The sequence below is a fragment of the Helicoverpa zea genome, chromosome 5, assembly GCF_022581195.2.
Source record: "Helicoverpa zea isolate HzStark_Cry1AcR chromosome 5, ilHelZeax1.1, whole genome shotgun sequence".
NCBI lineage: Eukaryota > Metazoa > Arthropoda > Insecta > Lepidoptera > Noctuidae > Helicoverpa > Helicoverpa zea.
This window is the reverse complement of record NC_061456.1, coordinates 5,141,907-5,162,760: the sequence shown is the minus strand read 5'-3', so window position 1 is coordinate 5,162,760 and position 20,854 is coordinate 5,141,907. Positions and strand designations below refer to the sequence as shown.

The window sequence follows — 20,854 nt, the reverse complement described above, 5'->3', positions numbered from 1 at the left end:
GGCAGTCGCTTCTTGTAAAGCACTGGTACTCAGCTGAATCCGGTTAGACCGGAAGCCGACCCCAACATATGTAGTTGGGAAAAGGCTCGGAGGATGATATGACAGGATTTTCATTTGGGATATGGAGAGATATATGTATGATTTTTCCTGGATTAATAAACAATAGAACTTTCCTTATGATAGACCTAAATCAAATAAGTACAAACAAACATAAAACTATAACGTTGAAATACAAAAGACTTTGTGCCAAAATTTCAGCTACTCTCAAGTATTACTGGTAGCATTTTGAGAATATTTTTTTACAATTTAAATATCGATAGGATATAATAAATAGGTAAAATCGTGAGATAATCGTAAAAGTAGTTTTATTTAAATGTCTAATATTTGCGTGTCAGACATCAGTATCGCGAGATAATGTTTTTATTATAAGCATTTCCATATTTTGAATTCAAAATGTTTAGGATTTCTCTTCCTAATTATTACTCATAAATATGTATGCTGCTTATGTGTTATCGGAATCAAATAAGTGAGCACTGATTTATGACAGGATTTCACTACAACACTTGTTGTGTTTTTGAATATTATGTCATTTTAATTAACATAATGAACCATGGTAGTTCTGAAATATTAAAGGTAGTAGAGATAAGGGTATTTTTTACCAGGTAAAAATAAAATCGAAACGAAAACAAAAGTTTTCTTAAAGTTTATTTTCGCCGCAGTCTTACAAAATAAAGAGTCGTTGTCGACTAAAGACTATCTACATTAAGTATTAAGTGTATAATATCACATGAGAAACAGTGGCAGTGCGAGCCGGCGCTAGTGGTACTCGTGGTGCGCGGGCGCCGTGTTGTGCACGACCGCGTTGAAACTGCAACACAACATAACATTGTAGCGACGTAACTCGAGGAAATGCTAAACGCATTCTTATGTCCAGATGTAAGCTGTTATGAACTGTTTTCATTGAATACATTTACATTTTAGTAGGTACAGCGTAATTGGAATTAGGGTTTCTTTATTCAACCGTAACATTTTTTGTTTGTTAAGTGGAATCGAAAAATTGATTTGCAAATCAGAAAAAAGCTTGCGCTAAATCCAAGTTTGCAACATTTTGCATGGCTAATCAAATTCCAGCCAGTAATTTATAGACAACCAAAAAGATTTCAGAGGTACGTTTTCCTTACCCGTTGTGGTCGTCAGCGGTGTAAGTGACCTTCCTGAAGGAGCCATCAGGCTGCAGCAGAGAGTATTCTCCCTTCACGACATCACCATCACGGACCTCGTGCTGGGTCTTGTGGTCACCAGTGTGGGGGTCGGACACGGAGTACGAGTAGTCGTATTTGGGGTGGGCCTGGCAACAAAATGATTTGATATATTACCTGCATCCTACAAAAAGCTTAGGTACGCCCAAGAAAAGAGTGCCTGAGGTATCAGCCAGCCAATTCATTTCCAGTCGTTCTTATTCTTGTACCTACTCACAGCTCTCTATTATATGTTTATATCTGTGTATTCAAAGGTACCGAGCTCATTAACAATTTCAAAAGTTCTGTTTAGTCACTTCGTGTCGTATCATTCGATCTTTTAAAGGAAAGGAGCCTACTGGTACCTACGTAACAAGCAAACAACAGCTAATTTAAAATTACAATTGCTTTATTTCTTTTGAGTATGTGCAACGGATATGTATGTAATGTATCGTTTTCATTTTGGCAAGTATTTAGGCTGTTGGAGATCGTTATCTACTATCATGCTCCGTTGCCCAGTGGAAATTGATTTTTAATGTTCAAGCAGTTGTGTAAACGGTTTCCAAAATGGAATTATAACGCGTGTGCTAATCTTTGATCTACGTTCGTTGCCCCTTAGCGGTGTAGGAGATCGAGCTTGATCCCATTATTGTTGCATACACTACAATGGCTTGTACTGTCAAACGCTTTACGCAACTCTGCATTTGGGTCGACATCGGTCGGCAACGATTCCACATCTACCATTAAACGAGCGTGAGAGCACGAGCCACCAAGTTTATGCAAACAACAGTCCAATGGCCTGGATATCTTGGCAGTCATTACGTCCTGGGCCTTAAGCGCGAATGTTGCAACCTCCCTGGGAACAGCTACGTTATCGCTCCTTCAGTCACGACCGGGATATACTTGGCTATGCGAACCGTTATGTAATTCTAAGCGGATTACTTCAAATCACTGCCCGCGGCGGCGATTTATGACAGCTTGTACTATCGACAACAGATTAAACAGAACTTTATGCTTGAGAGTTACGATCTTTAATTTGATTCGATGAATACTAATGTTATACAATCTTTGTAGTTACAATTTATAGTTTTCCATTTTGTAAAGAAAGAAAAGATTACTACGTCACAAATGTTTTCTTCTAAAGTAATAAATAGTATTTATCTAACAGCTATTTTATTGCAAGATAAGCAATAAATTAAATGCCAATATGTGTCATCACTTTTTAAAAACCTACAGGAAGCTACTAATCTTTTAATTGCTCTTAGATAAATGTAAGATAAAGCAGTTTATTGGGATGACCCAGTAGATTCTCGTCACATATTTATTTTGTTGCATTTTAGTTGACATAGCAGCTGCAGATTTGCATGATTACTGCAACTCGGGAGGAAACGAAATAATTATTTAATATTCATTCACTTGTTCCCATTTTGTAAGAAATTTATCGTGATGTAATATCCCAGTCCTGGTCACTGGGACTGTGTCGTTGATAGGCATCGGAGCCCGGAAACAGCTTCGATTGTGTTGGATCGTTCAACACGCGCGGTTTATGCAAGCTATCAATTAGCTTGTTACTATTGTATTACGAAACCAAATAGGTAACACAGGCCTAGGGAAACAAAACCAGCTTTTGCTGCTCCACTTACAGACGAGATATTAGCAACAGTTTGTTTGCTACTAACGTAACTGTTATAATTAATAGAAATTAGCAAGATCATGAATGTAATTCACTTGTCGTGACGTTGCTTCGTGTTGATTACGAAAACGATAACTTTATGTGTCAAGTTTTTGATCAGTTACTAGCATGACTGTGTACCTAATATGGGTAACTTGTGTCTTCGTAATAGACTCGTTAATAACATGCGTGAAGTCATTGCTGGTGTCAAAATAAGATGCGTTTTTCTTGATTTGTGTATCCTTGACCAATATTTTTTATTTGATGTGTGAGAACGTTCCAGTTGGTGCGACAGTGAGTGCAGTGTTGTAATGATAGCGACTATTACGGTGTGCACATGCTCTTAATACGAGTAACGGGGAACAATGCTCATTAGCTGAAGGTTACTTTTTACGTTTTTCTTTTTGATCGCGTTTAATTTGTTTCTGGGTCATTAATGTTGCTGAGAAATGTTTTTCCTGGGTGATAATATTTTAGAGATCGGAATATCGCATTTTCAATTTATACGGACACTTTTACGCTTTTACCCCCATTTACTCAAAACTCAATAATATTTACTTAAATGGAAAACCTCCTTATCTTCCAGTCCTCTAACGTTTCTCTTTTAACACTTACATGATAGTCAACATGCGTGTCTTCGTGACCTCCATAGTGTGCGACCGGCGCGTACGCCACGGCTTCGTGTCCGTACGACTCGCCACCGTACCCATGTCCCAGCTGCACCACGCCGGCGGAGGCCAGAGCCAACGCGCACAGGATTACTGTTACCTGAGGAAAAAGAGGTTATTAGAAGGTTCTAGAATCGATTCAAATGTAATTAATTTTTTTGGGGTTTTATAAGTATGTTAATCGCGGCAAAATTTTCAATACAAGTTAGGATCCTATGTTGTTTTTGAAAAAAGGCCGAGCGAGCTTTCTGGAGCTGCCGATGCTTTATGCAAATGAACACTCATTTGCAAAATAGCATCGGCCTAAAGAGCCTAAAAGACACGAAGAGGTTCGTATGCATTTCAGGTTGAGCATAAATCTGCTCAATCTAGTCTTGAATTTAGAAACTGTTACAGAATATAATAGAACAGAATTATAACACTATAGGTATAGATAAAGTAAAGGTAATATCTATTTATAGACTGTTACGTGTCTGCGTTTATTTGTAGCTGTGGTAAATTAGGGTAGTGTATCAAGCGCCGTCTGTTTAGATTATAGTCTAGAGATAGCCTTTCACTCGATAGGGAATTTCAAAATCTGATTTTATTACATAGTTAATATTCTGCTAGATCGTATTAGATATAAGATCGCCCGATAAAATTGTTCTAGATTTTAATCTATATGAGGCAGTTAATGAAAAAGATTTATTGGATACATGATCACGTTTTGTTCGTAACGCAAGTCTACTAATATCGATCTCAATAAAAAGTTAAATTTCGAAACGTTAGCAATAACCGAACATTTGATTGATTTAATGTTAAATGAAATAAAAGTATTTCGAAACTTAGGATGCAAGTTGCGATTCTATTGCAAAATACGAATATACTGCATCAAATAATGCTATAGAATGTTGTAGAACATGACGAATAATATGCATATATTGAGACATGTATTTAAAACACGAGCGCGATGTAATTGAGACGGAAACTTCAGATAGCGCGGGATCAACGAGAGCTTGCGACAGCTTTGTACATGCAAATGACTTGCGTGGAGACGCGTGTTTTGTGTCTACTGATTTAATCCTGCAAGGATAAGAAATTGATTACTTTGACATATACACAATCTGCAATCCAGTCTAATGGCTTTTTGAAATAAATTAATTGGGGTAAAGCCTCAATGGGATCCTTAGGGAAGATGTCAAAATTTAAAATTTTCTGGAACAATTCCTCGAATATTTTGATGAAAATTTTGGCACTCCTAATAATAAATTGGCGACAAAAAAGGACACTACGGGAAGAAATCTCGATCTGCTCCAATTCACTAGCTTCGAATCCTTTCACAAAACAGGAGTAAACCACAGGATGCACTTACTCTAGCGATCATTTTCCGTTTGGATTAGGTTTGGTCCGACTGCACGATCACACACAACTGATGCCGAGGAGCGAAGGCTTCCACTTTTATATTAGTATACCGGCGAGATGCGACGCAGCAAACCGCCTAGTTCTACGCAAGAATACGGTAGTTTGATAATGATACAGCAATTACGTAAAATTACGGACCAATCTACGGTTCAAGGTGATAAATATATTTTTTGACAATTGGTCTGGATGAATTAAAACCATTTTTGGCACAGATCTAAGCACTAGCCCCCTCTCTCACCTACCTTCGTTCGTGTATTCTATCAAGTTCATACGAACATTCATTAGGCCTATGTTGGAATTCTATCTCGATACTCAGTTTTGCTTTCTCGTCCGGTGCTGGAGATAAAGACGTGACCGCAAATGTTATTAAGATGAGAATAGTTTAAAATTCTTGAGCCTACCAGTTTTTCACTTGAGATCGTTTGACCATATTGGTTTCTAGACAAAACTACAAGATTCCTTAGTAATTTTTTATATGCAAAATCAAAAGAGAAAGATTTTTTCGAAAATCATTTGATTGTTTTTATTGCAGACACTAAACGTGTTCGGAGAAAGATGTTAGAAAGTAAACATGGATATAAATTATTAAACAACTAAGTTGCAAATGCTCCTTATTTTTATTTAAATGCTTTAAATACATAAACATTGATAACCAAATTAAAAGAATATATAAAATCCTCTGCATTCTAAGGCTAAATAAGATAAATGAAAATCGGAACTAGCGGATGAAGATATAACCAATTTATTAATTTATGAATTTGAAGGCTGATATTTTGTAACGATATGCTTATTTTGATCTTTAGCTTATTTTAATATGTATTAAGTTGGAAAGGCCACAACATATATACCTACTTTCGACGTGAGTGATGGATTTGTATCAAACATTTAATCAGAGCATCAAGTTGCATATTTATCAACGCTCTGCAGGCGTGCATAGACTGCTTCCTGAGAATTTCAATTCGATGAGTCATTCAAGTGTTGAGAAAACCTTTCCAGTCTACGTATCTTTATAATCAGTTTCCTTCTAAACACATACATGCGCATATATTTGACGAGTTATCGATTTATTAACGAAGTTACGCTAAAAGAATGTTGGTGATTCAACACCCGAATTGCGACTTTTTGCTCAAAAATAATTAGCACTAGAATTTTACGAGCAATTAATTTTTTGAAAACTTACTTAGAGTTTCGTGAAGAGCCTACTGTTACCTAATTGGTTGAATAAAATATTAACACTCATCGCATTCTTACTCTCATCAAGGTACCTCGGTACCTCGTTAACCTGTAATTGCTAAGAATAAGTAGAGCGTTGCCACGCGCGAGAGCAACCAAAAACACATAATGGCCGCAACTCGACCTTGCAAGGGATTATAAAACAATGTATTATGGTTTTCGACACTATACATTAAGTAATTAAGCTGTTTCTCAGTATAACGTGAGGTTTATGCGCATTTTTGTGCGTAATTTCAAGTTCAGTTTACTGTAGTCTTTATTTTAGAATACGCTGAACTTAGTTGTGATAAATTGACCTTATTTCAGCTTTGAATCCTTGTATGAAAAATCCTTAAATGCGAATGTTACTCTGTCTGTCTGTAGCTGTTTCACACCAAAACTACTGAACCTAAGTAATTTCAGTAAAAAGTTAAAAGTTTTCCCGTCTGTTTATATGTGATATTTTGTAGCTGAAATATATTGTTTGAATTTATGTATAATTTAAGAAATTTACTGAAAGCTATGGGATATTTTGGCATAAACCGTACCAGGAATCGTAACTCGTTATAGTACCTGAAAGATGTAAGTGAAAAGGCAAAAATCTCTTTAAGATTAATTTAATTTAATTTCTACCAAAACCAAATATCACATTTAATTTCACAGTCACCTTTTTAATATCAACCAGGAAGTACCCCTATTTTTGTTAAAATCATTTTGCTTCCAAATTACTTATTTAATAATATGTTTTTTGGATGAATACAAGTTTATTCTTTATGCATTTAATACAGTGACGCTTTACTAAAACTTAAAATAAACGCAGGAAATACAATATATGCAAGTCTAAATTGATATCAAAAGGTCATCATTATAATTCCGAATATATAAAAACCCTAAAAACAAGATTCCCAGATGTTCTTCTTACTCTCAATTATTTTGATATATTTTTCCCCCTTTTTATTATAAAAGCTCTCATCAGAGGTTTCGTTTTTCTATAGGAATGAGTGATTTAAATAAAAACTTTTTTTACCTAGTTCAATTTTATATCTTAACAGAGTGATTAAGGAAACTTTTGCAACTACTCCATTGCAGCTCATAGTGCAATATATACTTATAAGGAATGTTTTTTGTAACTTTTCGTGGTCTCACAATTTATATCAAATATGTTTTTATAATTTCGTGACTTTGCTACACACTCGTGAACTACATTTTCCATGGGTTGGTCGTAACATCAAGATTTCTCAAAAAGAGTAAGTTACGTATTTTGATCTACTTCCGTCATCTGATAAAATGTGATGTAATGTAATAATTTAATGCTAAACATATTTTTAATATATTATAAACATTTTCATTAGATTCGGCAGAACAAATTATGTTGGAATCAGTCTTAACTTCGATATTACTTTGCTTTGCCTTTTATATGAATATTTTTTAACAAAAAGTATAATTAATAGTGATAGTTATTATTTTAAAAGTTTATAATCTTTAGCAGCATTACAAATATATCACTATGATATAACTCTAATAAACACAATTCAGGCCTGTATGTTTTATTAAAATAAAATTCTTAATCGCACTTTCTGGGTTGTTGATTTTATTTATTTCTTAAAAAATTGCTAAAATATTATTTTTAACAGAATTGTAAATAAACTTTCTCAATACGTGCATTTCGACAACATCTAGGTAATCAAAAAGAAATAGGCTGATAGAGATAAAAATATTTTAACATTTAATGTTATAATTGAATACATTAAACTAATAATTAGTTTATCATCATTAAAATATAAATATTTCAGATCATTATTGTTGTTACAGCGTTTGTATCGTCCCCCTGCTGGGCACAGGCCTCCTCTCACATGGAGAAGGATTGAGCGTTAATCACCACGCTTGCTCAATGCGGGTTGGTGATTTCAGACTATATAGTCCAGGTTTCCTCAAGATGTTTTCCTTCACCTTTTTATCAGCCATTGGTGTCCAAGATATACTTAGAAAGTACATACAAACTTAGAAAAGTTGCATTGGTACTTGAATCGAACCCACGCCCTCGTACTTGGGAGGTTGGCTCTTTACTCACCACAGCACGATCATTATTATTAACATAATATTACCAACTGCCTGAAACAACTGAAAGCTGCAATTTTTTTACTGAAGTTTAGGATAGGTACGTACTATGCGTATCATATATGGTTGGGTATCTATAAGCTTGAATAGTGCGACTAATAAGCCAGTTACTTAACATCACACATCGGATGCGTACGAATTGTTTAAAGCGGTACCGACCGGCGCCGACGCAACGCTAATCTAACCATACCTGTTCACTTTCTGCCAACTGAATATTCGCATCGTTTCCTCGATCCACGTGATGCGTGAAATCGATTTTTTTCTTGTTATAAACTTCTTAATTGGATTACTTTTGGTAAGTGTTAGTTTTACAGATATGTGGATACATATCTGTTGCTTATGAAGTATTGTTAACTGCACGTTTGTAGCGATAAATTACGAATTTGATTGGTAGTTATTGAGTAGATAAGTAATGAATTAGGAAGAAAAAAGTACCTACTCATAGACAGGAGCATAAAAGGTTCTTAAATTCATTCAATGTGAAAATGATATCCTGAAACGAATAATCTAGGTTGTTAGCCAATTTAATTCGTGTTCTATGTAAATCACGCGTGTGCCAACTGAAACTAGTAATTCACTTATGCTGGCAAATTAATAGATTTCAGCACATTGTACTCATACATTAGTTGAGTAATCGCTTTATCAATCATTAATACACATTAGATTGATTTGGTGGATTGCTGATCCACTTATAGTGACTCAATAAATAAAATGCATTTGTATTGAATTGGGTAAAAATGAAAGGTGGCCAAATATGAAAAAAAAACGTCCACTTTATTCTCAGTATAAATAATAACAGTGTATTCATAGTGACTTAATATTAGGTTAATACATTTTCAGTATAATACTTATAGTTTAGTGGTGGGCTGTTATGTAGTGTGCTGGAGCGGCGTGGACAAGCGGCCCAGCGTGGACGAGGGGTGCCGCGTGGACGACTGGCGCTGCGTGTACCACTGGCGTGGCGTGAACTATGGGAGCGGCGTGAACAACTGGAGCGGCGTGAACAACAGGGGCGGGGCTCGGCGGGGCCGCGTGCGCTGACGGCTCGGAGTTGTGCACGACCGCGTTGAAACTGCAGTTTATAAAGTTATTATCATCCACACATAAACACATTTAAACTCCACGTAACAAAATTACCTATTTACAGTATTCAATACATTTCACTCAAAGTGCTAAACTGATTTTACGAGTAAATTGCTCCCTATTAAGTTAATAGCGATGGTATATTGTTATGCAGTCTGGCTGCAATTTATTCACGCGTTATACAACAAACATAACGAGCTGAGGATAGACAGGTGTTCTTCACAATTGCAGCACTTGTAGAATTCTTTGTAACGATGGTATCTGCGTTATCGACCGAAACAACACTCGATTTAGATCAAAACTCTAATAGATTGCATTACTAAATACTATTAGTCTCGCCAGCTCGGAATCGTTAGTAATGTATCTGCTGGATTGGCCTTAACATAGTCGATGTGTTACGAAACAAGACAGATGATCAACAAGATCATATGAATGGAATCGAAGCGTGTTACAATTTTATCATGTGAGTATTTCCGTACAGGCTGCGGCTGTTACCAGGCTATTTATTTAAGTCAATGTTATTAATGAAACGGAGTCAAAGTTACGTTTTATTGTACAATGACACGATATGCATGACATAATGCATGCACCTTAAATATACGTTTACATGCACCATTTAACTTGGGTCGAGATATTTGTTGGTTTTAACATTTAAGAGTCATTGATTTTTAAGACAGTCAGCAAAGACATACAGGATAATTAAATTCAAGCAGAGTGACATTTATCACGCTTGATGATATCATCTACTGGAGGCTTTGAATTTTCGAAAGACAAAAACATAAAGTATGAAACTATATTTCGTATGCTTCGCCTCAAAGTGGCTATGAACTTTATCAACAAGTCACACTTAGTAGATTTCAACCAAATGCTTATACCGAGAGTCATATAATTATATGACATACTAAAAGGGTTTTAAGAGAACACTTACCCATTGTGGTCATCGGCGGTGTATTCAACCTTGCGGACGGAACCATCAGGCTGCAGCAGAGAGTATTCTCCCTTCACGACGTCACCGTCGCGAGTCTCGTGCTGAGACTTGTGGTCACCAGTGTGAGGGTCCTCCACGGAGTACGAGAACTCGTACTTAGCAGGAGCCTTCAACAAAAACATTTTACAATCTTAAAAACACGTTGAATTAAGTTAACATTAAAATTTTAATTAATTAGTATGTCGTAAATTACATTACGTGTTGTAACTTTTCATTACATACATCTACAATAAATTCACAACGCAATAACTATCTTAATTTTGAAGAAAACAGTGATACTTAAACTAATAACTAGCAATGTTAATTTAGACATTTAATATATCATGTAGATGAAACAATTAGTCTTTTTTCATGAAACTTATTTAATTGTTACTCAAAGTCAATTTGGCAGATGCAGGGCAATTGCTGCGTAAATGTTGATCAATTTTAATCTAATGATGTTTTTGATAAATAGACGTTAATACCAATCACAGCTTGATAGATTGCTGTGCACATGTTACAAAACTCCTTAGTCTTGTAATAACTAGGGGCTTACACAATAAATATTTAATTGGGTTGTATCAATTGATCACAGAATTTTAATTGTAATTGTAATGTACCTTTCACTTGCTTTGTGTATGGATTGGCTACGCGCTACGCTTGTTCGAGATATTTCCTTGACTTTGACCCAGTGGAAACGTGTAGGTACTAGGCTTCCGTAGACTCGAGTTTATAACCTCATTAATTAATTACCCAATCATGATGAACTCGTTAGACGAGGTCACGGTCGCGTAGCAGATGTATACACGTAGATAATATTTAATACAATATCGATAAACATATAAAGATAAGTTACTCAAAAGTGAACATTATAGCATTAAATTAACTGAGTGTACAAACAAAAAAATAAAACATTCAACACTTAAACAAAATTAATAACGTAATTTAATCGCCACTGAAATACAATATGCCGCTGAAAAACGATGTGGTGTTAATGTTAAACTTTTGAATTAAAATACCTTTTTATGGGAAAATGCAATAAAGTACCTCGTTAACACATTCTCGCGAAACCGTTTAAGGAAACGGTATCGAATTATATGTATGGCTGATTTTAAAATAAGAACAGTTAATAAAATCGTGCGCATCTGTACGTAAGTATATGATTAAAATAAAACGAGTGTAATTGTTTAGTTGCTAGACGGAACTGACGTAACAAGATATCTAAAATGAACTAGATGCTTGTGATTCGAAATGCAAATCTAATTAAATCCATACAATATAACTAGATCGGTGGTAAATTGAATCGTGTCTTATTGAGTACGACGTATGTGATTATAGAAAAGTGAATAAGGTTTTACATGGTTAACCTAAACACACCTCTTTCAAGGAAATGAAAAATTAGTCAGCAGTTTACTTGTTTTTTTTTTTTATATTTCGGTCATAGAGACCTATTTCCTAGGGAAACGTCTGACAATAGAGTTAAAGTAAAGTACTCACATGCTGCTCAACTTGTTCACTGTGTCCAATGGCAACAGGTTGGAGATGCTGCACAACCGGCGCATGATGGATAGCTGCCGGAGCCACATGCTGAACCAAAGGAGCCGCATGAACAATAGGACCACTATGCTGCAAATACGAAGCCTGCTCGATCAAAGGCGCATGGTGCAGGATAGGCCCGCCGTGTTCTAACACAGGAGTGAAGTGCTGTTGCTGCCCCAGCTGGTGCGAAGGCTCATCATGACGAACTATGCTCTGCGATGACACAGCTTGCCCGTGTCCTTCGTCAATCAAACCCGCTTGGCACAAAGCTAGCAAGGCACTGATAATTGCGACCTGGAAATTAAGACCCATTATTAAGTTTTGAAGAACTTTCTTTTGTCATTTATAAATAAGAGATGTGTCCTCACTTTGAAGTACATGTTGATGTTGTACTGAAGCTTGGTACTCGATTGATAAGGATGCTGGCAGGGTTGAAGTTTTTATACGTGAGGAAGCAGCCGCGCGGGCCCTTGTCACCCGATACAGAGAAACCGGCCGACCCGACATATGACACCGCCACACACGATCACCTTTACACCTTAATTACGTCATCGAATTTTTCATTTTCGTTCAAGGTTAGGTTAAAGCTGTTTTCATAAGCTCGTTTTACTGAAGATTCAATTCTTCTATTCATCCTACATTTGTATAAAACATACATATAATATTCTTCTTCTATTTGCATTCCACAAGTTAGAGCAGATGTAAAAAAAATGGCATCATCTTAATAATTAGATACACGAAATTGATGATTTTCTGATCGCAATGATTACATTTGCGTTAATTTGTGTAGTAATAAGATATTTGATACTTTAATAAATTGAATGCAATATCTGAAAATGTTTGTGTTCTTGACAGCTTCGAGAACTTTTTTGCCGATGCTCGTATATTTATGCGTATACAGAATAGTTTTAAGTCTTAGAAGAAATATTTAGCCTTCACCTCTAGTAGTACTTCTATAAACACAGTAACCTTTCAATACATTTCACGCACATGAGAGCTGCGTGTCTAATCCGTTTAGTGTATCGTATTTTTATCAATTTTACATCAACTGCCTCTATAACGCGCATGACTTGCATATTTTTCTCGGATTCCATTCGAATCACACGTTTGAATGAAAGTTTTTCATTAGAAAATTGTAACAAAAAAAAATTGCCTTAATACAGAAACTTTTCTATTATTTATCCTGACGAAAAATTTTGCTTTCATAGTTTCAGACCTTAGTGAATATAATGAGTTAAGTGATTTAATCTTCTTGAAAGGTAATATTTTTTCTTGTAAAACGAGGTTAACAAGCAAAGTTTAGAAACGCTCTTCAGGCACTAACGAGCATTAATCAGGCTGTCTATTAGCCGTAAACAAAAGGCTAATAAAGATAATCGCCACATAAATAATTCAACAGCTACAGCAGTGTAAACAAGTCCGTAGTATCGGCCGGTAAGAAAGTAGCGCTCTGGGTTGCACCGACTGATCCAGTAAACTCTTACGCAACGGTAGGCCGACGACACACCAAGCTTTATGATGACGCTTTCGATTTCTGATGTGATATCTGCATGGTACCATGTATACAGACAGACATGGGTATTTTGTTGCGCCGTTTGAATAAATGATTTTTTTTTATTTGTTGTTTATATTTCTTTATAAGTTAAAGGCAACCATTTGAAATAACAGAAAAATGATTAATATTTTTGTTTTTGGTGTGGCACACACTATATTGAAGATGAAAAAAATATGGTTGTATGTGGCAGTATTGTGTAATAATGTCTGTCAGCCAGATCAGTGGTCAGAAGTCAGAAGTGTACAAAGAGATCTTGTGTTGTATGGTTGAGACGAGGACAAAGGTACACATGATAAACCTAATTGTTTGACCGTGATATTGAAAACTGGAATTTAATGTCACAACTTTGGTTACAAGGGCTGATAATGGTGGTTAACGAAAATATTAAACAAACTGTTTTTAATTTTAGTAGGCTGCCTTATAATTAATGTACCTCTATACAATTTATTTTTAATAAATGAGCTTCAAACTTCTCTCAGTGTACCCCCCTCACTAGGACCGGTGTAGCGAGTCGTCGCAAGCGCACCGCATATTTCCCCGATCGGCTCGCATCACGATCGTGACTCCGCGCGATGCTCGCAGCTTTCTGTGAAGGTCACTCGCATCATCTCTCATACGCGAAACCTTTACATATCGCCACCATATTTTACATAAAGTAACATTTTCGAGTGTTAATTTAAAAACTTGTCAGTACTTCGAAACGATAAGAAGATGGCGACGCTTATTAATAATGTGACTGTTGTGCAATAGGATTTAATATTTAACAGTTACGCATCACTAAATCAATTATCGTTTATGTTATTCTGTTATGCAAATAAGGGAAATTATTTTGTGTTGCGAGTAATTTCTCGATTTATTGTAGGTAATAAAGTGGTGTTTATAAAGATTCATTTTGATGCTGAAATTGCATGATTTGCTCTGAAAATTGGATGTTATGGCAGTTTTGTTATATTAGCTCCAGTTTGTGAGTTTGCAGTGTTAAGTATTATAATGTCATTTGTGTATTATAATATCATTATTGTTAAGTGTATTGCAGTCTGATTCCCACGATACTGATACTAACATGCATAAATTCGTCCTACATCGTGATTGATGTGTTACACTACCTAGGCTAGAATCTCTAATGTAAATCTGAAATCTTGGAGCAATCTATGTAATTTACGCGAACATAATAGAGATTTATCAAACATGATGAGTGTAATGACCTTGCGGTAAGAACCATGACGGATCATATCAATACTATTCAAACATGGAATGTAGGTACTTAAAGTATATAAATATCACGCAACTACATATACAAGCATGCGTTGAAAATAACTCCAATGTCATTGTTACCTTAATTCGCCCATTAACAGTACTTGATCAAGGTAAAAACAAGGTAATTTAGTTCAGATTTTTGTTTTCCTGTACACAAAAACTGTTTTAGCAAAAATGCTTGACGATTTCACCGAACTGTGATTACCTATAGGAGCTTCGGTCATGCGTGCCATAAGGTTACCATATAAGCGGATAATGTCAGTAAATGTTCGATAATTACAATATAAGTTGGTGTATTGTGATGAGCAACTCAAAGGGTGAATGTTTCGCAACCCGTATCAATCAAGATGTTAAAACATATGACACTCGATAATCCTCTACAATTACTCTTACGTTTCATTTTGCATATCGTTATAAAGATTTTGTAAGATCGTATTAAACCCATCACAATTAATTAAATTAATAAACTTACTGACATTTAGATATTTCGATGAGGTTATAAATTAGAAGAGGTGTAGGTACTTCATGTCAAAAGTTTCGTATGCTTTGAACTATAATAAAATCAGTATTTGCCTATCGGGTGTCTATCATAAGACGAGCGTGTATTCTGTTTCACAGCACGGAACTTTAAAGATAATATATTCAATTATTCACAATGAATAATTTGGTTCATGAACATCACTGATGATATTTTGGGTTCCACTTTCTTGAGTTTCACCTTATTCGTAAGAGCATAAATCTGACGTCGATTTTAAGCTTTAAATCGCGATTGCCACATCAAATAATTTGCCGCGATTTCTGATCAATGATTTAAGGTAAAGAGTTTACCAGCTGTTAAAAATTTACGTTAATAAGCCACAACACCTACGCTTCGTCGCATTTCTGTCACATCGCAGTACGCAATAAACGTACTTATATTCAATTCTAAGTCGTTATGTAGTCAGTCGATATCTGTGTGATCTCAATTGCTAAATGTTTGAATATTAAATAGGTAATATAGGGTTTACCGCGGACTACCTGCGTTGTGTTGCGCGGTACGTTGGTCCTTACTTTAGTTCCGCCAGTACATTTGCTTTCACTCCATATTTTGGTTCGGACATTGTATGGTAATGCTGTGATATGCAATTTGGATGAGATCTCATATCTTCTCACGCTCCACTGGACTTGTTCTGCAATTAACACTTTCAGCCCAATGCATGCACTATCGCAATGTGTTGTTTCGTCTATCACCGTTTACGGCTAGGCTAATTGTTATTTCAGATTGCGTTCGAATTGAGCAACTGAAGAACGAACGTTGTACATCAAAATATTTTTGTGTTTTTACGATCTACTTATTCATTATACTGAATTTATTTTTCAATTATTTTCACTTACGCAAATGTGTTGTGAAAGTCTCTGAATTACTTATTTTACGAAGTAAAATTGACTAAGATTTTTTTATTATTTTTATTTACATTTGCAATATTATTCAAAGAGCTATCTAGATGTTTTAGTGTATATTTATTATACGGGTATGCTGCTTTGATTCAGTTGCATATTATATGCGCAGTCAAGACGGATCGCTAATGTGGGTATTAGTAATATGCTGTTGCTTTTAAGTTATTAATATCAGTAATAACTTTCGTATCAGACCACATCATTAAATTGTAAATGAATTTAAGTTTGACAACTGAATGATTAATTAAAAAGGATCAATATTTCATGCATACATCCGACGATATTGAATAGGTATCAAAAACTGACTAAGTATGTCGTAACGTTAACTTCCTGTGAATAATATAATTTTCGACATCGTCATCCGATGTGTGGCTAAAGGTGACTTGATAAACCAGTTCGTCTATTTATGAATCTTCATTCATATCAAATCATATTCGTAGACTGATCAACAAATAAGCACACGTTAAAACTAACTCACTAATACGCATAGGTCAGTACCAAAATAGGAACTCAATCAACTGCTTTCGTGTTATCGTAAACCGCATTATTTTTCAGGTGGAGTGTCAGAGGTCAGATATTTACGCACAATGTCAATATTGGTTTTGGAATAATAACATTATGTATGGTAATTATATTACAGTTATGTTTTAAAGTTTTCTCGAACCATCTAGAACTTCCGATCCATTGGATTGCTTTCCCTACCTTCGGACCTAAAACTTTTTATAGATTGTATTGAAAACATGTTAAGCTGATTAGCGTTAAGTATCATGTACGAAATAAGAAAAATATGTGCAGTTTGGTAAGTCAAAAATACACACATTTGATTTCCTGTCATTATTTTATTAACCTCTTGTATGCTAATAAGAGAACAATAGAAAATCCATTGTGTCTCGGGTACTTAAAGGTAAATTAATGATGATCCAAAAAGTGTGACGCGAAAATCCAAAATCCGGGTCATATTATTTGACATTTCCGATGTCATTTGTCATCAAACATTATAAATCGAGTCCCTTCGCGCCTTCATGAGTGTGTTAAGCAATCAGTCTCGGTCGTCAGACGATGGATGACAGTCGTTACAGGCAATCAGAAGATTGACGTTATAAGCATTTTGTGACTTTGCAGTAGAACAGTGAACTATGAACAGTAGAAGTAAGTATGGGTAGGGGAGGGAGCTAAGTTAAAAATTATATGGATAAGGAATGTCGTGATAACTTGGGTGCTTGTATTTTCTGGATTCAATGAGGTAATTCTAAAAATACACAGGACAGACACCCTGCCTGTTATCCCTAGTATAAATGTTTTATCTCACGAAAGTAGCTGAGACAAAGTCATGTCATGTAAGCTCAGGAGAGCTCAGTATTTCGCTCGTTTCGCGAGCGGAACGAGCGGTCATGAGCTATTTTCTATAAGAAAAATATTTTCGTATATAAGGCTGTACCTTCCGAAGAAACATGAGCATGCTAACGTGTATTACAAACACTAGGCTCAATAAGTAATTTAACTTTATGAAGATAAACTGTGAACTTTCTGTAGTAATCGGCCGATCACATTAGCGATTACAATAGTGGACAAAAACTGACACATCGGTCGTTACCATCGATAATGAAGCAACAAGTTTTCTTCAGATGCCTCTCGCAACGCACATGGTGAAGATTGATTGATACATTCAATCACACGATTGATATTGCTTATACATACGTAGTTTGCATGACAGTTTTTATTAAGAAACAGATTGTGAACGGGACTGAGGTCCTAAAGAAAGCCTTATATAAACATTATACTATGTGTGATAAGTAGATATTTTGCTTAAGCGGACGCTTAGCTTGTTGATAGGAATTAGACTGAGATGTTTTGATTTCAAGTATATTTAGTGTTAACTCACCTATGAATCTGTATACTGACTTACCTATAAGTAAACATTATCATGGCGATGAAATTAACTTCTAGTAGGTTGGTACTAAGGAAATACTTTAGTTTACAGCATCTTTGACTGTGTTTTGTGATCTAATGCTAAATTAATTGATCTGAGTTACATGGACAGTCACTCACGGAATCGATTCTTGTTATTGTAACATTATACTGCTAATTGAACCGACAATTGAGACGCATGAAAGCTTCAGTAATTTATAATGTTTGACAAACCGTTAATAAGTCACAAGTGACGTTTTGTTATAGAACTACTGTTACTAAAGCCATGTATTCACTGGGAAACAATGTTTCAGATACACAGTTTCTGAAACATCACGTACATGTTTACAGCAACAATGTTTCGGAAACTCTGCCGTCCACATCGTCCACAGAAACAAAATTATATGTTTCTGAAACAAAATTATTTGTTTCAGAAACACGTAGATATTGTTTCTGAAACAGTGTTTCTAAACAATTGTTTCTCAGTGAATACATGGCTTAATAGTACATGTTACAATTATTTATTAACTGTTACGTATTTAATTTCATGATACTATTTCGATTGATTAAAACAAACATACTTATCATAGAAAGCCTAAGTTAATAATGAAACCATTTTGAAGGATTATCAAAATTAATGTAGAATTGTAGACCCTTTTGACCCTTACCCATTTCTTATCATAAAAGTTGAGTTAAGTACTGCAAAGGGTAAAATAACCGACACTCCGTTAATACTGCAAAATAATTGGAAAACTGTTTACATTATCATCATATATTTATTGGTCAAAGCTAAGCTATTTACAATGTTGCCCACACCGGTCAGAAAAACTACATAGTTACTTGCAGATTACATACAACTATGACAGGCCATTCATGAGATAGATTTAGCTCTACATACGCTTAATATTATTTACACAAGATATTAAACTCTTCTAGACTCTTGATCTATCTACTTGATCAAAGTATTTTATTAATAAATTCAATTAAGGAGATAGATTTTTGACCAAGTTGCAACAGTCTTTCGTCTATCGTCTTTGAGACTGTACAAAACACAATGTTTCTCCATACATTCACATAGAAGTCGTTGTCATAGATAATGTTCTATTGCATATTACTAAATATCATTAATGAGAACAGATGGAAGGCTACACAATCGACTACAAGAACACATTAACACTAATATCACAGATTGGGTAAATATTGTTCTAATGGTGGTGGATCACGGGCGGCGAGTTGTGCACCACCGCGTTGAAACTGTAAAACAAACATTACGTTTATGATAATGGCGTTTAGAGATGTTAGGTGTTAAGCGTAGGATATCGTATTTACATGGTATATAACATGTGAAGACATGTCTCTGGTGTAATAGAAAAGGGTTCATGCATTACAATAAAGTTGTATTATTTTCTTACCCATTGTGGTGGTCAGCGGTGTATGTGACCTTGCGGAAAGAGCCATCAGGCTGCAGCAGAGAGTATTCTCCCTTCACGACGTCTCCGTCGCGAGTCTCGTGCTGGGACTTGTGGTCACCAGTGTGAGGGTCCTCCACGGAGTACGAGTAACCGTATTTAGGATGAGCCTGCAGTTTGTAACATAATCCATTATATTGAGGAGATTGACTTGCACGCAAAAAACGATAGCGATCAATCAATTTTATGATAAGTTGCAGGCTCGATATAATTGCTCATAGGTCAATTGAATGGGGCATCGTTTTTTATTAGGATTTCCTCGTTTATATATGAGACTTACGTATTCGTCGACGTAGTGGTCCTCGTGGGCAGGGGCGGCATGTACGGCGTGGATGGCAGGGGCGGCGTGCACGGCGTGGATGGCAGGAGCTGCGTGCACGATGGGAGCAGCGTGCACGATGGGCGCCGCATGAGCGATCGGCGCAGCGTGAACTACAGGAGCGGAGTAGTGGATGGGAGTCTCGTGGTGCACAGTCTGGTCGTGACGTGTGATGCTCTGAGATGACACAGCTGGAGCGTGGTGCACGTAGCCTGCCTGGCACACCGCCACCAGGGCGCAAGCGAGCACGATCTGATAGGGAACAATTGTTTTAATCAAATTTTACCTATAAACTTTTCGATATATTGTTTGTTGGCTAGGCTTCGCGAAAGTTCGCTAACTTCTATTATTGCTTTTGTTTATAAATCAAAACCCTTATTCGGAGCAGTGTAATCATTGTAAGACCACAGAATTTTCAAAGTGCTGCTAAGCTCGAAACTGACAAATGGACAATGTAATCATAAATTGCGTCGAGCGCAATTGTCCTAAATATTATATAAGTAGTCCCCACTTAGCCTTTGAATGAAATAAAGCTTACTTTGGAGAACATTTTGCTTTAGACACAAATGCCTTGACTGGTATCGGTATGATAGTGCACTCTTTTTATATAACAAACAAAACATAAGCGGTAGCATGGAGGGGGTCTATTCCCGACGATATTCGATCGGATCACAGTAATTGCTGCATTGCCAATCTGCTCGCTTTATCGAGTGTCGCAACGTTCGATATCGCTACAATATGTAGAGAAAATGGACGATAAGTGAGAGGCTCATTGTTATCATTTTTTGCGATTGTTTTAACTAATGGGACTAGGCTACACGATCAAATTTGTTTCAGATAATTACCTACATGGCAAATGTAGAGCATGTGTTAAGTAAATTAAGTGGCTCTAATCGAAGTTGTATAAGATCGCATCCACTGTTTCCACTTCATAAACATTCAATATTGTGTATGCAATATTTGACTTTATGTTCTAAGTTTGAGTCACATAATCCTAGAAAAAAAGGTTAA

At 35.8% G+C, this 20,854-nt stretch overlaps 1 protein-coding gene across 1 annotated transcript; it reads right to left on the bottom strand.

The window, feature by feature from the left end:
- Positions 1-688: 688 nt before the first annotated feature.
- LOC124630814 (cuticle protein 18.6-like) lies at positions 689-20,399 on the bottom strand. The gene is made up of 8 exons (XM_047164826.1): positions 20,382-20,399; positions 19,853-20,095; positions 11,857-11,985; positions 10,321-10,487; positions 9,232-9,381; positions 3,526-3,577; positions 1,182-1,348; positions 689-868 (listed from the first exon to the last, which is right to left on the bottom strand). Exons 1-8 carry the CDS (start codon positions 20,391-20,393, stop codon positions 817-819), a joined length of 972 nt encoding a protein of 323 aa, XP_047020782.1. The 5' UTR covers positions 20,394-20,399; the 3' UTR covers positions 689-816.
- Positions 20,400-20,854: the final 455 nt, after the last annotated feature.